Source organism: Crocodylus porosus, unplaced genomic scaffold (genome assembly GCF_001723895.1).
Source record: "Crocodylus porosus isolate Cpor-Errol unplaced genomic scaffold, CroPor_comp1, whole genome shotgun sequence".
Lineage (NCBI taxonomy): Eukaryota > Metazoa > Chordata > Crocodylia > Crocodylidae > Crocodylus > Crocodylus porosus.
The window spans coordinates 21,697,343-21,713,046 of record NW_017728907.1 but is presented as its reverse complement, the minus strand read 5'-3'; the positions used below and the strand labels follow the sequence as shown (position 1 = coordinate 21,713,046).

General features: G+C 44.7%; 1 protein-coding gene across 2 annotated transcripts in view; it reads left to right on the top strand.

Annotated features, from left to right (window-relative positions):
- RGS8 (regulator of G-protein signaling 8) overlaps nucleotides 1-15,704 on the top strand; it is a 33,376-nt gene that overhangs the window by 5,002 nt on the left and 12,670 nt on the right. The window contains exons 2-4 of one of the 2 annotated variants that reach the window (XM_019530958.1): nucleotides 7,611-7,669; nucleotides 12,358-12,459; nucleotides 13,120-13,184. In XM_019530958.1, the coding sequence (XP_019386503.1) occupies nucleotides 7,611-7,669; nucleotides 12,358-12,459; nucleotides 13,120-13,184 (226 nt within the window). Of the gene's footprint in view, nucleotides 1-7,610; nucleotides 7,670-10,082; nucleotides 10,564-12,357; nucleotides 12,460-13,119; nucleotides 13,185-15,704 lie in introns of those variants that run through there. The other variant, XM_019530959.1, reaches the window with a different exon arrangement.

The window sequence follows — 15,704 nt, the reverse complement described above, 5'->3', positions numbered from 1 at the left end:
GGGCTGGGGGAGCAGGCAGGGGATGGGGCCTGGCAGGGGTTCCCCCATGGTCCCCTCCCCCCTCCTCCAGCCTCCCCTCCCCCATGCCCTACTTACCAGCATGGAGTCCGGATCCAGCTCCCTGCTCCAGCCAGCAAGGACTGCTCAAATCGCCAAAGCTCTCCAAATCTTTTCCAAATCTGTTTGGAGAGCTTTGAATAGATTCAGACCTTTTAACTGGTCCCCTGATTTGATTCAGAGATTCAGCTGACGAATCAGGCCAACTCTCCTTTGAATCAGATCAGCACCCAAACCTTCGCACAGCCCTAGTATCTAATTATTGTGAGTTATCTTATATTTGACTAAATACGGCATATACTTTATCTAGCTTTAGACTTGCTAGCCTGGATCCCTATGGCAGCCTAGCCACAGCAGCATCGAAGTCAGAATGGTCTAATTTACTCAGCTTCTCAGCAGAGCAAATTAGCCCATGCTGAGTTTCATGCTGCTGGGGCTGGACTGCCACAGAGATCCAAGCTAGCCAGCTTAAAGCCAGGTTTACGCTGTCTCTACTCCACACAGCGTAGTACAGCAGTGACTGCAGCAGAGACATTCCCTATGTCTGCACAGGAGGATGTCTGCTGGTTTTCTTAATATTCAGCATTCAATTTATTCATGCTGTTGTGACTAATGCCAGTGTGTTAGTCCTCCTCAATAAAGAGGGGGAAGTTCGCCGCCTCCGAATATTTGAGATCTCTCTGGGAGTCAGCCTCCCAATGCTGGATGTCTGTTCTTCTGCTTTGTAAGAACAGGGCATACCACAACTTTTAGAAAACAATACTGTGGAGCTGGAGATGTTCCTCCTTGCTTGAACCACTATAGCATTGACCCTTTTCAAATTTAGAGGATTAAGAAGAAAAAAGGATATAAGTATTCCAGCGAGGGTAGGATGTTTATGTACTGATCTGATTCTGGCCACTTGTGCTAACAACTCCACCTTACCATGCATACCTCACTGCCCCACCACTTCCATTGGCCTTTATAGTACTTCAGTTTTGTTTTGGACTGAAAGGATCAAAACGTTTTTCCAATAGCAAGGTAATTGGGGAAAAAGCACAGACTCTCAATCTCTGCCTCTCAGGGTCCCCAAGGCTTCTGGTTCCTGACAGACATCTGTGGCAAACACTGTTATACAGTAGCAACTTGTCTGTGAATAGGCACATCAGGACATGGGAATGCGGGGTGCACTGTCTTCACTCTCAGTTCCTACTCCTGCAACACTATCATATGTGAAAGCCCAAATCATTGGTGATGCATAGGGGGTGCACGTGGGTGCATGTGCACCCCCGAGCATGGTGGTGGAACCCCTGCAAAAAGGTGCCGCCAACACTGTCAATGGCGCCTGTGGGTGGTTGCCAGTCACCACCCCCCTGCTTTTGCTGCTGACACCGCCAGCAGCATCTGCAAGCGGTCTGCGATCACCATTTGCTGCCGCCAACACTGCTGGTGGCATCTATGGGTGGTTGCTGACCACAGGTCGCTGCTTGCCACCCTTCCCACACTGCCAACGGTGCCTGCAGGAGCTCCCTGCTTGCCACCACCACGCTGCCACCTGCGGAAGCTCGCTGTGCTCCCCCAGCCTCTGGGGGCACATGGCGTTCATGGTCCAAGTCACAGTTTAGGGAGCCAGGAAGTAAGATTGGGCACAAAGGATGTAAGTCTTTGGCATCTATACACAAGCTCTGAGGTGGAGGGGGGGGACTTTAATTAGAGAAGCTCTGAGAGCCGCTCTAATTAAAGCGCTCACAGCATCACATGTATTCAGTGTCCTGTGCTTCAAAACAGCTGTGGGTGTAATTAAGAATAGACACTATATAACATGCTAAGAAAAATAATAATCTTACCAGTGAAAACAGTTGGGTTTGGGATTGTATAACTCACATGTTCCTGCATAAGATCTGTCACTCTCAACAATAGCTCCATTTTGAAGGGACTTGTTCCAACTGCATTTAAGATACTGCTGTATTGACATCAGCTGCAACAGGGAGGCTGAAAGTTGGGAGGGCTCCAAGGCTACACTGAACAGCTTCATGTGATGTTAAATCTTTTCAGTGTCTCTGCTCTACATTTACCATCATCAGCTCTGAAATGCATAAGTGCATCCTCCAATGTGCACATACACAAATACATTTCTTCACATACCACGGGGCCATGGCACCCGGGTGGGTTACCTAAGAGAATGTTTCTGGAAGCAGAGTAAATCACATTAAAAGGGAATCTTGGTGCTTCCATTCCCATGCCTGCACACTGATATCACCTGGGAGCCATCCTGATTGCCTGGCTGTTGGTTTTTCATACTAGAAGGCCACGCAGATTTACACCTTATAGACTAACCAGAGTAGATATATATGTAGCACAAGCTTTCATGAGCCCAAGCTCACTTTATCAGATGCTGGGAAAGGACATGCATAGAGCAATGCATAAGATGCAGAGAGTGATTAGAATATAAATGCCAGGAGGGGAGGAGAGTGAGAGGGTTGGGGCAGAACTGGGAGAGACAAATACGCAAGCAATAAACTCATAGGACCATAGGGTTTTTCATACTGCCTGCGTGGAGGAATCAGTGAGAGAGATCCTTGAACACACAGGCTGAGGCAAGAAACCATCTCACAGTGGAATGAATCTGTTTGGCTGCATCTATCACAGCATGATGCCCAAGAGGGACAGACATGTTTGGAAGCCACTTTTATCATTGACACAGAGGAAGAATTGAAGCATGCCCCCAGTGCTGAAGTGCAGGGAGGCAAACCCTTGGAAATGATTTTTAATAGCCCATATTTTATTTTTAACATTGAATTATGGTCTTTAAGTTTCAAAGTGAACTTTATAGCCCAGATTCCTCTGACTGCCCACATACTGGAAGCAGGCTTCAAGTCAGTCTTTTCAATCTGCTTATGCCAGTAAAGAAAAGGTTTTGAAGTCCCAAAGAAACAGAAGCCATGAGCCTCTCAGAAAACTCTAAACTACACAGCCTTGAATGTTTTCCAAGCATGTTTTTGACTCTGTTGTAGAGATGTCACATGGGGGATAATTCTCATGGTTCTTTACACATCTTTCTACTTCACCATTAAGCTGCTCATAGCAGGGCTAATTTCAAGTGGCAGGGATGTGACATTCACATAATCCCAAACTTTTTTCTTCAGCAGGGATCTCTGGCAGAGTTTCTCATATCACACATCAGGCACTGGTAACATTTTAAAAATGCAACGCTTGGGGCCTAATCCTGAACTGTGGCTGACAAAAGGTCAGCACAATTTAGGAAGAAAAGTTAAAGAGTAGTGGATGCTGCCCTGGTGCTTGCCTGACCTAAGCCCACCCAGGTACTGCTTTTTGGGTAAACTGAACGGCTGCAGCAGGAGGGTTGCCACAGAGATGCCAGAAGAGACACTAGGGAATCTCTGCAGCAGCCAATGTTCCCCCTATACTGAGTAAAGTGCCTGGGGAGCAATTCAGGTAGTTTCAGGACACTGATATGAAGCTGAAAATAGCAAGGGTCTGGGTGAGAGAAGAACAGTCAGGAAGGAAAGATAAGAAAAGATTTAAAAAAGAGGAAGAAAAGGTGAAGGAGAAAAGGAAGGGTGGTGAAGAGGGCTCAGCAAACTGGAGAAGCAGAATAAAAGGAACAAAAAAAAAAAGACAAAGAAACCCTATCCTAGCAGACAGCAGTGGTACTCTGGTTGCTAGCATGTGCAAAACTCTACACTGCCACATGTCTACAGCTAGTGCTATCCATTCTAGTTAGATTAAATTTGCATGTGTGCGCTACCAAGTGACATGTTTGCACCTTCATTTTGCTGTGTAGACCAGGGGATAGTTCTGGGTTTGTGGGGAGCCCTCTGAGCAGAATACCACTCTGCTGCTTTGTGCAAGGACGAATGATGGAGAATCCATTTAACCAGAGAGAGACAAGCAACATAACAAGCACTGACTATCTGCAAGACAGCCTGGATCCAAGCAAATCTGGGCCAGTGGAAGTAGCTGTTGTAGAAGAGTTTTCACATAGTGGGGCATCTCAAAGCCATGTCCGGCGGGTAACAACCAGAAGTATGTCCGTAATCATAATAATTAACACAATAATCAACTTGTTATGAGCAAAATATCAGTGGCATAAAGAAGACAGGGAACTATTTGAATTTAGAGACGCTGCAGAGCCCTGAAGGAAGGAGCATGATGGTGAAGAAGAGATAAAATGTAAAGGGAATAGGTTCGTTAAGCTTTCTAACCTCTCTAGTGATTCCTTCTGTCCTTCTGTCCTCTGTGATAACCTCATAGGACTAAAACACACATTTGTGATTTGTATGCCTGCAGTTAGTAGGTCATCAGGAAACTGCGCTAAAAGATTTCTTAAAGAGATTTAAAATTTTGGACGTGATTCAAATCTAATATCTAAATTACATTTTTATTAAAAGCTTTTAAATAGAAGCTAGTGTAGTAAGGCTGCAAAAAACAAAAACATGAGGGCTACTTTAGAGGGAATTTGCTATAAACCTCTTCCCCTACCTCACAGAAGCTTTCTAAATTATTACACTGTAAAATGTAATTCTTTTTATCTTCAATTTAATTACATTTGCTATGGCACATGTGTCAATACAGTGCATTTATTTTGTTCCTGATTAACTGAACTCTGATCTAGGAAAGTAATGGAGAGAAATATTAGTCTCTACAGAGACTCCTGGGATGGCCCAAAATTCACCTCAAGAAATAAATGCATTAACAACTCTAATCTTGGAAGTCAGAAGGGAAAATGATTGGCTTGAGTCTGCTCAAACTGTTGACACAAATGGAGTTACTATGATATAAAGCAGATTGAAGATTCACAGGCAGTCCCCAGATTCATGACATCTAGAATTGATAGTTCAGGGATTTGATATAATTCAGATCCAAGCAAAGTCTAAATGTCTGGATCCTGGAAGTAAGCTATCCAGAAGGGATCTCTGTTGTTCTAGAACAGATGCTGTAAAGCCCAGAAGATCTGGCCTTTTGCAAGATTTTCTGTATGAGACAATTTTGATCTAGATGGGAGTATAACAAAAATAGTATTTCTCCTGATATTGCAGTAGCTCAAACAGAAGTGCCTCAGTAGCTCAAACAAGAAAAGAAAAGAAAAAAAGGAATGCTAAAAATTAGCTGAACTCTGTGACATTATTTTGAATTTGGATAAAGGCTGAAGTTGATTGTTACTTAATTTGAACAAGATGATTGTTATGTAATTTGAACAAGATCAGTATGAACACAAGAGTATTCATACCGTACAAACTCTGACTTTTAACCTTTGATGCCAGAAAGCTGTATCAGCTATCACATTTCTTCAATTCTGGGCTTTTAATAAACCAAGGCTGGGCAGCCCCCTGTCTCAGCCCCAGCCCCAGCCCCAATTCCTCCCTTGCTAGGGGGGAAGGGGGGGGGGGGCATTGATCTGCTCCCCCACCACAACAGATTTACCAGCTTACCAGTTCGTTGTAACTTGAAAAGTTGTAAGTCGAGGACTTTCTGTAGACTCAGATGAGAATACTTGAGTAATTTCCCAGAGAAATCCACATTATAAAACAATACTTCTGAGATGAAGAGCCAACAATTTGCCACTACAATGCTAAAAGATGCTCCCCCACCCTCCATATATCCTTAATAATTTTTGAATCACTCATAAGTTTCTTTTCTGAGGACACTGCCCATGTCATGATATGTAGTATCAAGACATGTTTTAAGTTGATGCAAGGAACACAAACTCCAGGAGCCCTTGCTTGGGAAGAGGGCAGGTGAGGCTTTGGACAATACTAATTCTAGGCAGAATGGAGGGAGGGAGCAGTAAGACAGAAAGGCAATGGTATGTTTGTGTAACCCAGGGGAAAACTTCGTATCTTTCCTGAGGGTATAATTAGGATCTGGATTCAAAGGGGCTGGTGTTTGGTATTAGAGGAGGGAGGATAACAGTAGATCATCACAATCTCAAAGAAAACTGTTAAGTAATTGTAAAGAGTGACTTAGGCACCTACGCCTCATTGATTTTCAAACTATTTGGGTTATGTCTGTCTTGAAATCAGAGGCACAATTCAGCATGAAAAGTTACACATGACCAAGTTTTAATCTAGCTAGCATGCTTGATGTTAGCAACAAAGATGTAGTGGCTTGAGTTTGGTGCTGGTAGTGACTTGAATGCATCATATTGAGGACCCCTGGCAAGCTTATGAAGCCTTCACAAAAATCTATGCTGTTATGTATTCACTGCTATTGATATCTGTGCTAGGTGGACTTTGTTGGATATGCCTACGTGTGCTCCATCACACTGCCCAACTGTTGTGTAGACATGTTCTCATGTGCTTTTATAAATCGCACTCTCAATGGTTAGGAATAAATGTTGCATTTGTCCCTGGTCACATTAGACAAGTTGTGCCTTTGCTTGTCCTGGTACAGAAATATCTCTGGATTAGCATGTACAGACATTGCACTTTTGATCAGGGTTTAGTGAGCGGCTGAAAGCAGACCAGCTTTTCTGCCACTGTTTCAATGGTGCAATCCTGGGATAATTCTTTAACTGTTAGTACTTCTTATCCTGTGAACCTTTTTAGGATTTACCTTAGGACAATAGAGAAGGATGTCTAAACAACTGCACTTTGTTCTGGGATAAAATGGTTTATCCCAGGACAAATGAGATGTCTGTTTGTAGCCATTCTAACACTTCTGCCAGTTCAGGACTGAGGGTCTGGGATAGAAGAGTCCACTGATCTGCATATGAGAGAGAGGGAGAGGGGGATTTGGAACAATAGTGAGGACTGTGACAAAAAAGAAATATCAAGTGAAATCCTATGGGGCGAGACGACAGGGAATTTTGGTTAGCAGAGAAAGTCAGGTGAGAGGAACCATGAGAGAAAGTGAGATAACAGCAGGTCTGAGTAGAGCAGAGGGGAAATGCACATTTGTAACTTGTCATGTGGATTTTTTTCCCTATGTTTACCATGTTAGGTCCAATAAGGAGCCTTCTTTCCCTGTTAACAGATTTGATTTGGCCTTGCTGACACTTGGGCTCTTTAATTAAACTCTCCAGTATCTCCTCTTTGTCAGTCGCTATCTGTGGAAAACCTCCATGATCTATGATCTAAGAGCAGTAACTCTCCTAAACCTCAGAGGAGTTTATTAAAATGATGCAGGTCGATGCTTTCTTCCAACTTAATCAGGCTGATAACAACAGAGATCGTTTACAGGGGAATCCCATCTGAATTTTTCTTGCGAACATTTGTCATGTATAGAATAAGTTGAGCAGCAGACTATTTTAATATAAGGGATTTATGATCAGGTTAGCAAGGAGGTGGATGATGAGGGATGCAACAAAATGTTCTGATCAGGTGGGCTATTCTAAAATCCCACCAATGAGATGTGTGAGCCAGTTCTGCGGTGTAGCCAAGCCTCAGCCTGCTGCATTAGGCTGCTTTAGTGTTTACTGGATCTGATACAGAGAGAGCTGCTTTCAGCTGTGCTGCTGCTTGAAGAAGGTGGGGTGGGGGAGTGTGTCTGAGTGTGACTTTCATCCCATGCAAGGGATTGCATCTTAAGAGACTGCTCTATTCTCTCTGTAGAGCCTCTCCGATCATTCAATTGGCAAAGACCCACAGGCCGTGAGGACAGGTCAAAGGCAGTGAGTATCTCTTATATGTCTCTGTGTTTGTCTGTCTGTCTGGAATGCCTTTTCCTTGCTGAATTCATCTGACTTTCTGCATATATTGGTGGATGTAGTCTCTTTAGAAATCTCTGATCTCACATTTTAAACCTATGTGCTGTTAGTTTTCTCCCTTGCGATGGCTTCTTTATTCTTGTTTAACTAACATCCTGGGATGATTCCACAATATCATCTTGTTGAAGTTGCACATCACAGTCGCAACAAATTTCCCCTCTTGGTCCTCTTTGTGGTCCCTCAACCCACGTATCTGATGATGCTGACAATCTACTCTGGGAGAGAAAAGAAGTAGTTTGTGTGGTGAAACTGTTGGGGTGAGCTCTGTACACAGATTTCTACAGGAACCAGTTCTACATGGTCACAGATTGGATATACTGAGGTTTAATCAGTTACCTTCATCTGCAGCAGAGGGAAATATTGGCAAGTTGGAGGATGGAAAGGAGAGATCACCAGAGCCTCATGTTCACCATCCTTGGACATGTGGTTATTGTACTGAAAAGAGAAATCCCTTGGGATCTGGGCGAAGTTCACCAGGGCTCAGTTGTGTGGGTCACTGTGGGAGAAGTCATTGTGTAGGACAGAGAGGGAAGGTGCAGAGGGGACAGAACGATGGTAAATCAGAAGCCCAAGACAAGTGCAGAGTGGTCCCTTGGCAGAAGCATCCAGTGTGTGGATCTGTGATAGAGGAGAGTCAATAGATGTCCAGCTCCAACTTCAATGGCCAGTGCTAGTATGGCAGTGGGAAAGAGAAATCTTTGCTCCTAGATTCTAGGGAATCAAGTGTTATGGCATCAAACATGGATGAGACTGTGTTAATGAGGAAATTCAAAGGGGCTTAAGAATTACAGGGATTGATTTCAGCTGAAACACAGTGGAAGGCAGACGGTCAGGATAGGGATTAAGCAAATGCACTCATTGGCACGTAGCACAATCCTTGTTCCATTAGTTTAGTAGGGATGAGGTTTTGTGCATTTTTAATGTAATCAGGTTTTAAAATGGATGCTGTATTTGGCAGTAGCAGCTGTGGAAATTCTTTGGGCCCAAACATGGGCAGCCCCCTTTCCTCTCCACTCCACAGATAGTCCCCTTTCTCTTCCACTCCTTTGTCTTCTGCTAAGTGGTCTCTTATAAGGGTGCCTGTACATATGTCAATGTTACCATGTACACGTGATGAAAATTTCCCTTTGCGTGACTTAATGGCATCACACTTTACACGTACACGAGTTTGGGGTTTTTTAAATGAGTGTGCATCATCACGAACTAAACCACATCTCAATGTCGTTTAGTTTGCAAGGCTGTAACTTGGAACGTTGTAGCCATTAATTTTTCAGCTCCCTCCCCAGCCATGGGAGGGGTGGGCAGGCTCCGCTGGAAAAAAAAAGGATCAGGCCCCTAGTTACTTCCACGTTCAGCAGCTGCCGGTGGTCGCCAGGACACCTGGGGCCACCCAGGAACAGGCTGGCTTGCCTCTGGGGCAGTGTGGGGAGGCAGCAGGAGGGCAGGTGGGTTTTGCTGGTGGCTGGAGAAGGCAGCAGGGACAGTGCACGGGGCACTGGAAGCCTGGGCAGGCTTGGGAAAGAGTTGGATTGGATGACTCTGAGCTGGGGCAGCACCTGGCCTGCTAGCAGCCCCCCCAGCTGGCCCCAGGGGGCACTGCCACCACAGAGGAAAGGATCAGGGAGGGACCCCTGCAGCTCAGGGGCCACTTGGCCTGCTGGCAGCTCACCGTGGGAGAGGTGGGCAGGCTCCACTGAAAAAAAAAGGATCAGGCCCCTTGCCACTTCTGCTTTCAGTGGGCACCTGCAGCCACCAGGATAATGATGTGTATACAGTGACAGAAAAATAAAACCCACTGTTTCAATTTAGGGGGCATAGACTATAACCCTGAAGGACTAAACCCCCATCACATGTACAAGTGCCCTTAAGGGTCAGAGGATAGCATGGTAGTCAGATGCCTCCCCTCTGTTGGGATGAGGAGGTAAACTAAGTGCAGGTCCATCCCACTCTGAGTCCCACCAGTTTCCTGCCTGGTACACCCTTGGCTTTCTTTGTGAAATGAGATTCATTCAGCAGGCAAAGAAATGAGCAGCAGCTGTGCTGAAGCCTAAGATCCCTGCCCACCTTCTTTGTCCTTTTCTCCTTCCCCTCAGCCTTTCACAGATTGTGCATTTCTGTCCCTGCTATATGCAGGCAGGCAGACTCCAAGATTCCCTGAGATTGGATATACCAGAAATTATGCTTGTATTTTTTATGCGTATGCTTGAGCCTGTGATGGATAGAGAACCAGCATCAACAGAAGCATGAAGTCTTCATATTATTTTATTTACAGGATAGTTGAAGTGCCAGTAACACCAACCATGACGTGGAGGGATGACAGGGGCAAGAGGTAGTTTGGTCTTCTTAACCAGTTCAGTCCTGAACTGTACCCATTGAGGAAAGACTTCCAATGGTGTTGAATGGCATGTACCATAATGTCAAATCCTTCCACTCCTTGGTGAGCTGAGACTGCCTGGCTTATTTCACTTAGACCTGAAGTTGGACTTAAACCTCGGTCTTAGCAGCTTAAAGGAGGGACAGCACTGCCTGCTATGATCAACTTTCGACTCTTGAACAGCTTCCATTGAAAATTCAACACACCCCATTTTAGGAGGCAAGAAAATTAAATGGGTTGAGAACAGCTGCCCCTCCTTTTGCAGAGGATTTTTTGATTTTAAGTGACAGTACATGAAACAGTAAATCCTTTCTCCCTGCGGTCTTATCTCCTGCAAACAGCATTGACTGCCTTACAAACCAGACAATTACAGGGTTAACTGGTAACCGGATGCCTGCATGGCTGCCTTGCTGATTCCATGGAGGTAACTAAAAAGAAATGATGCATTTTTCACCCCTTCCTATCTTGTTGCCTTCTCCCTTGTCTGATAAGACTTTAAGCTCAATGCAGTGTAGCTCTTCCTGCCTGCCTTTTCTTCTCCACCTCCCCTGGATCCTGCTTTTTTATTTTCCCTCCCATGTGCAGTCTTGGAAGTCAGGTCAGCGTTCCACCAATGACAAGCCCCTTTTTTGCTGCAGTGTCTTTGTCTTCCATGTACTGTACTGTTATTCCCTGATGATCTTAGACATCAGAGAAGTTTAAGTGGTGTTGAGATAATGCATGTCACACCTCTGCTGAACAATCAACCAGTCAGAGCAGGAAGGACAAAGGTTTTTGAGGAGGGCTGAGTCCTGCTGTAAAAGGTACCAAGAAGGTCGTAGAATACACACAAAGAGCACCAGAATCATGCATATAGTTATAGAAGAGCATGCCCTTTTGTATGTAATGTTTCTGCATCAGTGTTTACCATCCTTTGGTCATAGGTCCATAGTTTGGTGCAATTATAATTCCTATTATTAAAGATTTTGATATTTTGCAATAGTGAAATTCTCCAAGATGTTCACGATGCATCAGGGAGATTTACTTATTGCATTCAGTTAACATTTAATCTGCTCTAAAATTATATGAAAATGTGCTATAATGTAAACTATCTGAGGGAGAAAAAAGAAAGGAAAAAACTGGGCATGATGAAAATTGGGTCATGGACTAATGTTAAAGTGTTCTGCAAAGAAATTCTATACGGAACAGAAACATTTTTTGCTCCCCTCTGCAGTCACAAAAACCATTGTCCATCTGTTTGCAGTAGAGTTAAGAGAAACTTCTGTGAATCTGTGAAGAGGGTCCTTCTAGTTAAGGACGGGGTTCAATACCAGAAGAGTGTGGGCTAGATGACTGAATTTTCCTCTTCTCATCACCTGAAGAAGATGGTCTCATTTGCTGTAGGGAGAATCCTCCAGTCTTTGTGCTAGATAAGAGATAATGAATGATGTATTTCTTGTTCCTTTAAACACCATGTAGAACAATATAGAATGTGCCAGTATAGAACGATGCATCTGTATGTTCTATGCCTGCTTTTAGCTTTCTTTCTGATGACCTGGTGCCTGCTACCTCCCAGTCAAATTGTTACGCAATTGCTACAATGTTGTGTGTGTGTCTCTTAAACACTGGATTGGTGGGGATGTGATGGGTGTGTGGAGAGCTGAACATGTCTTAGAAGAAGACAAGATAAAGTGATTCCCTGCATGGATAAATATGTATTTATTGTGGTAACTAGCCCTGGTCAGCCTGAGCCCACAGAGTCTACAGAGTCCAAAATCCCAGTAGGCTGTTATGACTGTGTATTATAAGATGACACATAGAGCCAATTTCTCATCCTTTCTGCCTCCCTACATGTGAGTGGTCATGATATTTGTGCCATTCTTGTACTGGGACTGATTTTTGACATGCTTTTACAGTTTCCCCTTCTATCCTTTAGCACAGAGCTTCACAGGGAACCATTCCAAGCCTGTGGCTTTTCAATTCAGTTCACCACTCTTACCAGCAGACTACCTTCTGAGCAAGGGCTTAAAGTGGGATGGATATTTCAGTTCTATCTGCCCAAACAAAAATCTCATCCCAGCTACTCTCAGAAAGGCTATATCCTCAGAGTCCCTACATGGAGATCTCATTAGATATAGAGCCACTGAGATCTTACATTACATATTTCTAGCTAGATTTCTAACTGTCATCTTCTCTGGTTCTCCCCCATCCACACCCTACTCCCCCATGTTGACTGCAGGAACAGAGGGATGAGGACTCGCTTGGGCTGCCTATCTCACAAATCAGACTCATGCAATGATTTCACAGCTATTCTTCCCGACAAGCCCAACAGGGCTTTGAAGTAAGTATAAATGTGCCTTTCCTGCTTACCCTTTCTACTTTTTATTTCCCTTCTTTTACTGTGTTTCTTAGGCTTTGAGTCCCAATCCCACAGCCAGAAAGATAGGAAGGAAACCTAAGACCTTGAAAAAGCAGCAAGTTTCTTAGACAATACCTGGATCATACATATCCTGGAGCAGATTCTCTCCTCAGACAGGATATGCAGTCCAACCTGACTGATGTAAGAGAAAACTGTGTGCATATATCTGAGGATGGAATTTGACCTGTTATAATTACAAATATAATTCTGAGTGGTCAGCCCTGTTGTGAGATGATCAGAGCAACTTCACTCTATGGCCTTATTTTGACCTACGGTAGAAGAAGCATTTAATTGATGTTCTAAGTCTTGTGATTAAAGTCCACAGCAGGCAGCTCAGTTGAATGCAGTTAGCTGGGTACCTGGACATTACAGTTAACCATTACCATAGGCTCCTGTATCAACATGTGCTAGGGCTTCTATAACTCTTGGGACAGACTCTTTACTTTGGCTAATCCAAAGTCATGGTCTAATAAAACTTTTTTCAAGTCTAGCAGCTTTCCAGGCAAGTTCCTCAACAGTTTGTAGTAAGGCTCTTTGCATAAATAATGAATGGTTATTACTTCCTTCTTTCAATTTTTTTAGAAGACTATCAACAGAGGAAGCTACAAGATGGGCAGATTCCTTTGATATACTTCTGTCGCATAAATGTGAGTAGAGACCATGCTCTGTCCGAATATATACTTTTTCATAAATGTTTGCTGAGGATGGAATATGGACAGAGTATATTTTAAATGATCAGAGTGCATGGGCAATAGCCCTCCATAATAAGTTACCATAATCATCTTTAGCTAAGGTATCTGGAGTAGTCACAGTAGCTTGCTGGAAGGGGTATTGTCCAGTGAAAGTAGAGGACAGACTAGGAAAAAAATCCCTTGGTTTTTAATCCTGATCCTATATTGATTTACTAGGTGACCTGGGGTAATTCATATAGGGTCAAATTCTGGTTTTATACATACTGTTAAGCAGGGGAGGGCAGTTATTTCAGGCGGAGGGCCACTTACCGAGTTTAGGCAAGCAGTCAAGGGGTTTGTCATCTCATAACCAGAAAAATAGCAAAACCCAGAATACAGTAATCTAAAAATAAAAAATATACAACATCATTCATTTGATTTCAAAAAATATTTACATGTGTTTGTGTAGTGTACATAGAGGTGATTTCACAATAGCTTAAATTAAGTCTTACTCTTGTATATTGTGGAGAGGGAGGGTGGGGGGCATGGAGGGGTGGGTATAGGTTTGTGGGGGGCTGTTGGTGTGTGGATATGTGAGGTATGGGTGGAGATGAGGTTTGTGGGGGGCTGTGTCTGGGGGGGCAGGGTGGCTGGAATGTGTGAGGGAGGGTGGCTGGGGGCCTGCATGTATGGCAGGGCAAGGGGCGTGTATATGTATGGTATGGTGAGGTGCGTGTGTGGGACTCGCCCTATAAACACACATGCTTTCCCTCCCTCACTGTGCATGCGTACACACGTGCACACACACACGTGCATGCACACACACAAACCGTCTCCCCCACACTCCCTCCCTTACTACGCGTGCGCATGTACACACACACTATCTCTCCCTCCCTCACTGCATGTGCGCGCACACACACACACACACACATGCACACAAACACACACAGACACACACACACACTCTCCTGTTCCTGGCCCTGGGGTACTGGCGTGGGCCCTGTGCTCCTGCAGTTCAGTGATGGAGCCAGGGGCCACGTGCTGCTGGAGCAGCCAGTGGGTATGTAGGGAAGCAGTGAAAGCTGCAGCAAGCAGAGGCTTCCAGTTGAGGGGAAGGGTAGAAGGGGCCTGGGGGCGGATTGGGGCGGGACTGGGCTGGCCTTGCCACTGAGTCCTGCTGGCTCCCTTTGGGTCCTACTGCCCCTGTCTCCTGTCATCTTTGACAGGCAGCCAGGAGCAGATGAATATTAATTTTCTAAATTTTTTAGGGGCCCCACAGGCCAGATAGAATGGCCTAGCAGGTTGGATCTTTCCTGTGGGCTATATTTTGCCCACCCCTGCTCTTAAGAGAGCACTAGATTGGGCTTCTGACCACTGAGCAGAGGTTTACATAAATTATTTTGCCGGTAGTGAGTTGAGACAGCCAGACTGGCATGGGACACTCAGCACTGCTACTTGTTGCTACTTCAGAGGTGAGAAGTGTGCACTCCTCCCTTGACATTCTGCCTGAATCTAGGTGCACTGGGTGTCCAGCATTCCAGCTGTACCAGGCTGACTATGCACCCTTATTGCTAAGGAGTAACATCAGGTTCTCTGAACAGAACACACATTTGTTCTTGGGGGCAGGGGGCAAATCTTAGACAGGGTTCCACCATTTTTAAACTGGCTATGTGTGCCGAATTTCCATTCTATTACTGGTATAGATTGGTATCTGACCACTTATGCCAATAAAAACATAATATCTATATCTGGCCCTGGTGGCTAAACTTCCTCCCTATGTTAGGGAAATGCTCCTGCAGCACCTTCCTTGTCTTCTGAACCCACTTTCTTCATCTTCTCCCCTCAGTCACAGTGCAAGTACACAGAATCCCCAAGAGCACAGGCCCTGCTGGGCCAGCAGTATGAAGAAGAATCAGTGGAGGACTAAAGGACTCTGGAGAGAATAAGAATCCTGCCCCCACACTCCCCCAGCTATACAGTCTATTATCATTCAGTAACTCCCCACTGGAATGACACTAGCTGACACTGGGTACATCTACATGTGCCTATTAATGTGCAGCAATTACATCCAGAGCAATAAGCTCTGGAACTAATTACTCCAGGATCACAGTATGTGTGCCCAGAATTACAGCACACTGAGCCAGGATGGAGCAGTCCCAGCTGGCATGTCCTGAGGGTCGATGTGGGGCTAGCCAGTGTTCTTCAGCATGGGGCTAGCCAGCAGGTAGCCTCCACAATGAAGTACCCTCATGCCCCAGCCAGCCAGGGCAGCATCTACACATGCGCTGATGTGGAGATTTTTACTCTGTAGCAAGACAGTACTTGTATTAACAAGCACTATTCTGCTGCAGAGTAAACTAGTTTACTCCAGCCTAATAGGGGTGCACATGTAGATGCTGAGACATTTACTGCACACCTAATTAGCCTACCGTGAAGTAAGCATCTTGTGTAGATGTGCCCATTTACATTTTTCCTTAACATTTGAAAAAGAACAAT